The following is a 10,616-nucleotide window of genomic DNA, read 5'->3' as shown; positions in this document are numbered from 1 at the left end:
AGTGATTTATGAATATTGCAAATTTTGAATTCCTTCGTCGATTTATCTCGTAAAATAGGTATTAGTTGAATTTTAAAACATATCCATTTTGTTTATTAAAATTCAATAGAATAATTCAATCCGGATATTTGTACAGTAACCGGATATGGTTTCCTTGTTTACAGATGTCACTATTGTTCCTGTGGTAGGTGTTGTCTTTCTTCAAATTCTTGTTTCAAATTGTGTTCACCACTTCACCTATTATATGGTTCGCATTCACATTACTCTTCTCGGAAATGAGATATGATTTAGAATTTATAATACCCTTATCTTATAATGATTTCAATTCGTTTCTAACAACGTTGCAGTCAAAAATGAGCCAAGTTTTTAAAAGCCTTCAAGCCATCAGTGCCAAAGATATTCTTAACGGGTGGCTAACTTCTTCCCTATTTTAAACAGTCAGATTTCACATTGAATATTCTACTAACAAGTCCTTTTTCTATTTTATTCAAATCTGTTCAGTTTAAACATGGGTATGTTGCTGATAGTTTTTACTGCTCAAATACATAATGCTAACTTTTGGTACATTGTAATCATACTGTGTATTAACATTGACGTTCTGTTCTGTTGACCGCAAGGTCGTAGCTCTACGTACACAGTCAACGCACCCCCCCCCCCCCCCACCCAAAAAAAACCCAAAAAACAAAACAAAACAAACCCCAAAAAAAAACAACAACAAAAAACCCCCCTAATAAACAAAAAAAAAACAACAACAACAAAACGCATAAGTATTACATTTTAAATTGAAATCTGAGTTTAGTAAGATTTTGACTATTGGCGAAGATAGATCTATGTACCTAACAATAACTTGTCTGCATCCATTGATGTTTGCTGAACTCGAGTTGCAACATGGCAACTACCGGTCATGAAAAAATGTGCTGTATTAATATCTTGGGACAGAGTATATTTAAACGTTGCTTATATGCAACGTGTCTGCATGGTACCGATTTGTATTCTAAACGAACGCGAACATTTTTTAAATAGCAGCAGATTTTCATTCGTTGGACGTCCGCGAGTGTCCGTGAACGTAGCTTTAAAATATAGCCATTGACGTAAGAACCCAGCTTTAACTTTCCTTCAGAGCGTATGCCTTCTATTTATCTTATTTATTTATTAACATGACATTATTACATATTAGGTTAGTTACTGACTCACTCCGGAAATATATTGAGTTGATCAATCTCATAGACGACTCGGCTTCGCCTCGCCATCTATAAGATTGATCAACCCAATATATTTCCGTAGTGATTCAGTAACTAATCTAATAAGTGTTTTGTTTTCCCGAGGACTATCAAGCGACACATTTATTCACAAATAGCGATGATCTACGCAAAGCCATGTACAAGATGCCTAACGTCTCGTCCAATTTAACTCATTTAAACTCTTCAAAATTTTTCAATCTCACCTTTCAAACACTCTTTAAAAACCTTTGCTTCACCCATGTTCACTTACAATGTTTTGTTGCTATTCAATTTTAAATGTTTTCTCCCTTTCCTCTGCAGAGATTTGATCAAATTTCGACGCTGCCATTTAGTTCTGCTCCAGACAAATCAATTTGACGTCAATATTCTAAGGGTAACTACTCTAATTTTAAAGAATTTCAAATGGCAACTACTCCAAATACTTTAAAAACTTACGGTATGCGGTTGATGTATTAAATACTATGAAATGTCGAAATGAGTAAGCGAAGCGTCGGCCAATGACGGCCTAATATTATTTCTCATCGAACAAATATAAAGATATATGAGGCAATCACGTGCTATGTTTAAACCAACGGGCGCGCTTGATTTGTCTACACCTTACAACCGGTGTACACTTTTCTCTAATCAAGTGTAAAAGTGTACACTTTATGTGTACACCGTCTACACTTTGTGCAGAACATGTGTTGGAAATTACACTCTGATTTTCAATATGGCGGCAAAACGGTAAGCTGAGAAATCTGCAGAACTTCTTTTTTCAGCACATGAAATATGTTAGAGTTGATAGCGTAATTGTAGCACATATTGCATGTGTAAATATGACAGTGTTCAAAGCATTAAAAAAATAAATTCTAAAGCTTTGTATTTTTTTTGGTATATATCAAGAAATCGTGTTTTGTCAGCAAAAGTCGACAGATACATGAATAGTGTATTAAGAAGTGCAAATAGATAGTTTAGTACGCATTTATTTTTCAATGCATATTAATGCACTAACGCTCTATTAATTTTTTTAGTTGTAAAGTAAGTAAATTCACTTTATTTATTTATTTCTTTATTTTTTGTGCTCTACAATAAGTTTACTCTTTTGCTGAGCATTGTGTCTCCTATGAAAAAATTATTAACAATTTTTAATAGCCTATTTAAAAGAAACAAACACATACTGTACTTTGCATGTACCTGAAAATTGGCAAGGGTAACAATGGATTACAAAAATTATTTATTTTCAAAAGCTATTTAAAAAAATGTCTTTAAACGGAACTCCTCGGCAGCTGTCACTACTTTGGCGTCCATATTGAATATATACACTACACCAAATTTCGCTTGATTATAAGGTGTAAATCATCTACACAAGGTGTACCACAGTGTAGACAAATCAATCGCGCCCAATGAAAGTGTGACATTTCAGTACAAGGGAAAACAAATGCTTTTATGTAAAGGATATAAGCCAAAAACTGTCCATTCTGTGAGAGAAAGAACTGATCGAGGCCCGAAGGGCCGAGATCAGTTCTTTCTCACAGAATGGACAGTTTGAGGCTTATATCCGACTTAAAACATTCTCCTCTTTTGTGTTAAGAATAGACTGCAACAGGTACACCAGTAGACAATGGAAATAAAGAGAGCTATTTTTAACCACCCCTAACAAAAAAGCAGTCCTGAGTAGAATTATGTTTCTATTGTTTCTATAGTCTACTTAGTGGACAGGTACAGGTGACTTTTTAGGTATAACTTGAATTGCATGATTTTTTATTCATTCACACTACTTGTGTCTTAGTACCGAGATGTCTTCCTCTGATGGAGAAAGCATTTTCTTGACTCAGTCAAAATTCAAGGATGATAATGAAAATCATCCAAACACGGATGGTGTTTTAAGTGACATTTTAGATATGGAGGCTGGGCCAGATTTTGATTTAATTCAGAACTGTGTATTTTCTGATATCTCTGATGAAGATATGATTAACGCCAGTCAAGAGGTCGAGAGCATTTGTAGGTTTTTAAAACCTCTGAACAAGCGGGATTTTCAGGCCATTTTACGAACCACTCTCTACGTGCAACGGCAGCAACACGATTGTATGATACTGGAGTGGACGAACAGCTAATTGCCAAAAAAACTGGGCACAGGTCATCTGCGGTTCGCTCGTACAAAAGAACTCAAGATGCGCAGTTAGTGAAAGTTAGCGAAATAATTCACGGAAAAGAAAATCCTCCAAAAGAAAAAGATGAAAACAAAGAAAACATCAAGAAACTACGCACTGAAGAGGATTCAAAGAGAAAATGTGGACCCCGTGAAATTCACATTGAGCAGGGAAATATTTCTTTCAAATTTAAGTTTTGAAATCCTTAAAACATATGTGGATAACCGGTGAAATCTGGATTTGAATACTATTTCCTGATTCCACAGATATATACAACTGCATTTGGATTTTTTTCCACTCGCGTATAAGTGCAGTTGAATGATTTTTCAGAGATGTATCAGTTCATTTGGATTATCATATTTCAGAGCATGCTTAATTAAATTTCATTTTGTTTTCAGATGTATGGCTTTGCATGGTATTTGTTTTATTACACGTCACCTGTACCTGTCCAATAAGTTTACAATTACTATCCATTATTTTTTACTGGGCAGTTTTCACTGTCCATTCTTTAAAATAATGGACAGTTTTTTAAACTTATTGGACACTTACAGGTAACTTATTGGATTTGTTTTCAAATTTACAAGTACTTTATGCTATATAATAGCTTAAAATAACAAAGGATTGCATAACGAAAATGTTTTAAAAGTTTTTGGAACCACGTTAAATGTACGATGTTCACTTGCTCTCAATTTTAGGTTGATTTATCAATTCCAGTACATTTTCTAGTGATTTTTATCCATCGAAGCAAAAAATCCCTCGTATCACAATATGCTTGTCCAGCCTTTTTATCCCTTGATCTAGAGACAAAAGGCATTGGGTAGATATCCGAAATGGACAGACACGGTCCCTAATTTTTCAAAACAGAAAATATTTATAATATATCTGTTTTGATATATAGTGTTGTTTGGGGCTTTTTCAAATTCGGAAGCATGTAATTTATTCATATACCATGCTATAAACATCAATATGTTGTTAGGTGTTCAACGAAATTAAATAAAAATTTTAACTCGAATTTGAATTTAGATTAGGAAAATTTTGATTTATCATTTTATACAGTACAGCGCCTGCGAGAAGCGCGGTGCATAGTGTGGCATTACTTTTGGATCAATCCTTGTACGATGAGGTGTGACTTGAACATTAAAATATAAGGACATTAAAATGTAAGGAAGAAATAAAAAAGCACTCTGTTTTTGCTTCATACGGGATGTAATGGTGCACAGATCGTTGAACATTATGACAGGTTTGTAAGCGACACATAACCATATTTAATATGTAGTTATAAATATCAATACCACTAATCAAAAAATCTTCAGTTGATACCTGGGTGCATGTTATTGATCCGTGTGAATACATATACTTTTATTAAAAAGCTCTCTCTCTCTGTATTTGTCATAGTCATGCTCATTCGTGGGTATCTTGAGTTGATAGATGGTCGACATATTTTTTTAATGAATATAATTATACATGCATAAATACATTTCCATACACAGGATGCTATTTGTGTATATTGTTTGGAAAATAAGAATATTCATCTTGATAGTCATCAGTCAAATTTTTCTCTTAAACGTAGCACCAAGCTATCTATAAAGTTTATGTAAAGAGTGTATAGGTAAGGAGACACATTCCTTTTACAACAGAACGGCAGAACCAAGGTGACAATGCAATGGGCAGTGATATAGTGCTATCGCTGGTCACTACTGTCCAGTTTATGGCTCTTACGATGCCGAGAAGAACATTAATGTAAAACATAGCCATTCCTTATCATCATTACGGATTTGCATTTGCGTGGTAAGTAATTGCTTCATTTGATTAGAACTCGGTCTGCTTTTTATTTATTCATTTGGTTTTATTTATTTAGGTATTTGTACATCTTTTTAAAAGAATGATGGGACTGTATCTTTTTTTCCTTTTAATTGATGCAGTAGCAGAAGTACCAACTTTGTACTACTGAGCATAATTTACATAATATACTGCATTGTATTGCCATACAATCAATCCGTTGATTTCACTGAAAAAGAATCAATTTATATTTGGTGAATATATAATCATGACGTTAGATAAATTTCACCAAAATGCAAATTGTGACGATTTTTAAAAAAATGATTCACAAAAATGCTCACAAACACTTTACAGTGTATTAGTGGGAAGTTAAACGGTTTCATGCAAAATTCATTTTTAATGCTTTTGTGAAAATGAGCCGAGGAGAATTGTCGTCTTAAACTGTTTTGATGAATTTGTGCATGCTATATCATTTACTGTCGTTTTACTTGCATAGTTTCCCGTTATTAGAATGATTACCTAATCATTATTGTAAAACAATATTCTTGACAGATTTATCTCAACTTTACGGAAACTTCATTCAGTAAAATGTATATAACTATTCAATTCTTTTTTTTTATATTTCAAGATTATCATGAATTATTTTTACTTTGTACAATAAGTTAAGGAAGAAAAGAAGATATTTTATCATTATCAGAAGATAAAGAGATGAAAAAGTTTAAAAGAAATATAAATGCACTGAATGAAGCAACAAAAGGAAACGCGAAGCTTAAATAGAGATAATGAATTCTTGATTTTTGCTCTATACTATCCAGTGCTGTTAATTACTTCAAATCAATTAAACGAATACATTCACATAAACAAAACGAAACAGTTTGTTTATAAAAATAAGCATATTACATATGATACAGCGATGTATTTACATATAAGTAAAAGTATTTAGTGTAAAAATTGTACGTTCTAGAGGAGACCCGTCATCTGAAGACTGTGACAGTCGGGCAGTATGCTGAGGGCGTCACTGCGGATTTTCTCACGGTGGGGACACAGGGTTGCCCTCACCCTTCTGGCTTTATCTGTGTGTCTGTATCTTAACACGCTCTGGGACTACTTACAAGTATACCGTAATGAAGGTACGAGTTATCTCCCCTTGTGAACAGTTTACCACTATATCGCAATGCATATATATAAATTATGTGATCAGCATATTGTATATTTTTTGAGATTACAACGTTATTTATACATAGAAAAACATTAATCGCAACTTCTGAAAAGTTTGTCGATATTAAACCATAATTTAGGATTAAGATTTAAAAAAAAACAATTTCTATTATTCTATTTGAAGATGGAATACGACAAAAGCAAAGATTTGAGGTAATAATATGTATTTTATTTATGAGTCCATTTTTTTGTTTACTGTTTCAAAAATGGAATAAAAGGCACTATTTTTTTTTATATATGTCAATATCCGTTTGACTGATTTTTCATATTTTTTGTAGGAAGTTGCTGCTGGGGAAATGACTAACCAGAAAAGTATGTGAATAATCTGTATACAACGGTTTGCTAAAAAAACATGTACATGTAGCAGCTGGTGTTATCAGTGTTCATTCCTCCATTTATCTTGTTGTCTGGTTTATCTGCATGATTTTGTTTTGCGTCAATATTAAATATAATCGTCCTTATAAAATTCTGTTAAGAAACTTTTATCCAACAACTCGTTTTTGCCCCTTTTTTGTTGATTCTTGAGATATCTATCTCCACTCAAAAGGAGTATTTTGTCTAAATATTTTGCTATAAACATTTATAGTTTTAAGCTACCAATCTTCGGAACAGCTCTTGATATCATTATGTTTAAGAAATGTTTTTTTTCACAGTTTTTCTTACATTTACTTCCTATGAAAAAAAAACTCCGGTACACAAATGGAGGGCGTCAGACACAAATACATGTATGTCGTTTGTTAAACCGACAAATTCGACATTGTCAACTATACTAGACCAGAATAGTTTGGCAGTTTTATATATAGTACATGTAGTATGAAGGTTTCCATCATATAGTATTTTTCAACTTCTACTGAGTATATTTTTTAGTAAATATCTTTTACCTTTATACTCTTTCACCCTTAAAAAAATTAAGAAAATAGTAAGTTTTTCCTCTAATACGAATTTATTCAAGAAATAACCCTAAAGCTGCATGTGGATTGATTATTACTTAAACTATTTTTACAGCATGGCTGATGATTGGCATTCCCACCGTTTGCCGCAAGAACGAGAATTATCTGAGTTCAACCTTGTCGTCTGTTGTCAATCACTTACGCGGGGTCAAAGGCGTCTCCGTTGTCGTCTGTGTATGTGATACTCGGCGGGAATGTAGGGAAAACATCAAAACCAACTTAACGCGAACGTTTCTCCCACATATAAAAAGTAGACTGATTCACGTCATAGAAACTCCGGGGAAATTGTACACACCCTTGTCCAGTCTGAAACGCACCTTTAATGATTCAGAGGAAAGGGTGCACTGGCGCTCCAAGCAGAATTTGGATTATTCTTATCTGATGCAGTACTGCGCCAATAGATCTGACTATTACCTACATTTGGAAGATGACGTTATCACCGTTCCTAATTTTATAGATAAGATACAAAATTACATGGAAAGCGTCAACAAACCATGGGCCATGCTAGAATTTTCTACGCTGGGCTTCATAGGAAAATTCTTTAAGTCAAATGATGTAGAAAAATTGGCCAGTCTTCTACGAGCCTTTTACAATGAGCAGCCCTGTGACTACTTAATCTTTTTTTACTTAAAAATCATGCTTCAACACGATAGGTTTTTTAGAATCCCGTCTCTCTTTCAACACAAGGGTCACTTTTCATCTATGCCAAACTTGACAAGAAATATAACCGAATCATTTTCCCACTTCCCAGCATTCAAAAAACGTTTCAATAGTGATAACCCGGATGCAAAAATTTTTACGTCACTGACGCCATGGATGTCTTTTAAGCCCAAATTTGCATATTCTACATCTGACAATGAAATGTTCTGGTCCACTACACCTCGAGTCGGAGACCATTATACTATAATTTTCAAAACCCCTCAAAGGCTATCCCGGATTGTGGTTCTTACTGGGAAAGCCCATAGGAATTTTGTTGATTTCCTTCACGGAGGAGTTCTAGAAATTGGAACAGACGTGAAAAAGATTCCACAAACAGACAACGCTTGTTCAAATCTTACTGTAGTCGGACATTTCGATAGAGGCACAGTTGATGTTAACGTGCCCCGTTCACCAAAGCCAACTAAGTGCTTGATAATAAAAGTTACTAAAAAACAAGATTCATGGCTAGTTATTAGAGAAATTGCCGTATTCATACGCGTGGGTGGTCAATAGAACGTATTATATTAGAGTTTTACTCGTTACTCATTTGTCAGAAACAATAAACTTAACACCAATTTTACTCAAAAGCACCAACAAAAGTAGAAATATGTGAGTTACGTCAGAAAGAATTGTGGACCATTATATAAAGGACTTGTGTGGCCCCGGAGATACATTCGTCAAAGTTCAGGTCGACTGAGGCGGCAGGTGTGCAGATATGCTGACGACAAACTCACTTCGTGTAACATGTAAGTATGTTAAGTATTTACCTTGAACAGTCTGTCTTGTTCACCATGTTAACACACTAAACCGTCAATGATTATTGTCTATACGAAGGTATTCTTTTTTCAGTTGTGTGTATTGCAAGTTTCTTCGTTGTATTGAGCACGAGCATTGCCTTCGCACAAAAATGCTACAATTATGGAAATGGTAAGACTTTATAACGTTCTCTTTGCATACAGTTTATCTATAATTTTGTTGACCTTTAATATTATAGGTATTGAAGTATGCCCTCTCTAATTTTTTCACAGTATGGTATGAACATTTACCACAGTGATAAAATTTGATACTAGTACTTCCGTGGATCCAGGATTTTCTTCTGGGAATGAAATCATTCTCATAACTCCCTCGATCCGTTCTCCGACACTAAAAATCCCCCTTTTGATGGTCGGACTGTTAAATTGTATACATAAATTTTCAAAGACCAATTCCAAGGTAGGGGAGGGGGCAAAATCCGCTCGACTACATTCTATGTATACTATATACTAGTAGTAAACGCATCTCACAAAAATATATAATATATAAAAATATAATATTTACATATAAAAAAACCCCAAACGAACGAGTATGGAAATGGGACTTACAGTGTATAAACAGTATTAGTCTGACATATTTTGATCATGACTGTTTTATCATATAAAAATCGGAAAGCTTAATTCTGAAACATGATCAATTATATGTATTTATGTTTTATAAATATACCGGTAAATATACATTTTACTGGTGATGTCGGTATCTTAATCAGAAGACTTTTTTTTTTAATTTTAGAACGGATTTTTTGTTCCGAGCCTAATATCAACTGCTATACAGCTGAGAACTCATTGGTCAAATGGTGTGAAACGAAGCTTATCGCAAAAGTCCAGGAAACGGTGGAGAATAATTACTTCCTAAGAAAACGCGCCCTGTCGTTTGATCTAGTGGAATGTCTCCGAGCGACAACCGAGGCAGACTGTGTAGCCAAGAGCTGCTTCTGGTTCTCCGGAAAAGACTGTATTCCTAAAGAACTGGTTCCATAAGCGAGTTATAGAAAATGAAGCCAGGAGTGAAATCATGTATATATATCAATGCTGTACGACTTCTTTTTCTACCTTGCAGTTGATATGACTTTGCTGGTGTTAATCGAATTTTTTTTTACGTCTATTTATTGTATTTAATTTTTGTGTTAATGAAAATAAACCTTTGCTATTCATTAAAACACTTGTATAATTTATGAAAAAATCCTTAGAAAATAAAACTATGATTTTCGTTAAATTAAAGCGAAACATTTGTCCATACATTTACTTGTATTAAGCCTTCAAATCTAAACCTCCCTCTCTCTCTCTCTCTCTCTCTCTCTCTCTCTCTCTCTCTCTCTCATATTATGTGGCTATTGGTAAATACATTTTTAACAAAATATGTACATATGGCAATTAATTGATGATTTGATAGCTAGTAATGGATATTTTTTATGATAAAAGTATTTGCAGCGTGCAGTGATGATCGGTATTTTAGTGTTTATCATTCGGATGACTGTTTTTTTTAACGCCAACATGTGATATTAATTACGTTGTATACGGAAGCCTGTTGGTGACATTTTGAAGGTGTTCAGCAAATTTCATGTTATTCCTCAAACGCATAAAGAAAAAAAGTGTGGAAAACCGAAGTGGGACAGACAGACGGACGGACGGACAGACGGATTGACGGACGCAGAGGAAAGCTGTAGTCCCCTCCGGTGAAAACCGGTAGGGGACTAATAAGTATCGGCTAGACAGTCTTGTATGTCGCTGCTGTGTTATATTTTAGTGTATATCGTTTACTTTAATGAAGTATAGCTCACATCTCAA

General features: G+C 34.1%; 1 protein-coding gene across 4 annotated transcripts; it reads left to right on the top strand.

The window, feature by feature from the left end:
• Positions 1-1,815: 1,815 nt before the first annotated feature.
• Positions 1,816-9,810, top strand: LOC105340894 (alpha-1,3-mannosyl-glycoprotein 4-beta-N-acetylglucosaminyltransferase C). 4 transcript variants are annotated; one of them, XM_066076852.1, is made up of 8 exons: positions 4,341-4,610; positions 5,008-5,158; positions 6,114-6,279; positions 6,492-6,520; positions 6,646-6,679; positions 7,373-8,762; positions 8,866-8,943; positions 9,562-9,810. In XM_066076852.1, the coding sequence occupies exons 3-6, from the start codon at positions 6,153-6,155 to the stop codon at positions 8,527-8,529; spliced, it is 1,347 nt and encodes a 448-aa protein (XP_065932924.1). In that variant the 5' UTR covers positions 4,341-4,610; positions 5,008-5,158; positions 6,114-6,152; the 3' UTR covers positions 8,530-8,762; positions 8,866-8,943; positions 9,562-9,810. The 4 variants fall into 4 exon arrangements, with proteins under 4 accessions (XP_065932926.1, XP_065932925.1, XP_065932924.1 ...); XM_066076854.1 differs by lacking the exons at positions 4,341-4,610; positions 5,008-5,158 and adding an exon at positions 1,816-1,964; XM_066076853.1 differs by lacking the exon at positions 5,008-5,158 and having other exon boundaries at positions 4,339-4,610.
• Positions 9,811-10,616: the final 806 nt, after the last annotated feature.

Source organism: Magallana gigas, chromosome 2 (assembly GCF_963853765.1).
Source record: "Magallana gigas chromosome 2, xbMagGiga1.1, whole genome shotgun sequence".
Taxonomy (NCBI): Eukaryota; Metazoa; Mollusca; class Bivalvia; order Ostreida; family Ostreidae; genus Magallana; species Magallana gigas.
This window is presented reverse-complemented; position numbering and strand designations above follow the sequence as displayed.

Coding starts and splice junctions, on each gene's coding strand:
- LOC105340894 (XM_066076854.1), top strand. CDS start 6,153: ATGCTGAGGGCGTCACTGCGGATTTTCTCACGGTGGGGACACAGGGTT. Junction 6,280..6,491: donor ACAAGTATACCGTAATGAAG/GTACGAGTTATC, acceptor TTCTATTTGAAG/ATGGAATACGACAAAAGCAA. Junction 6,680..7,372: donor GGAAATGACTAACCAGAAAA/GTATGTGAATAA, acceptor CTATTTTTACAG/CATGGCTGATGATTGGCATT.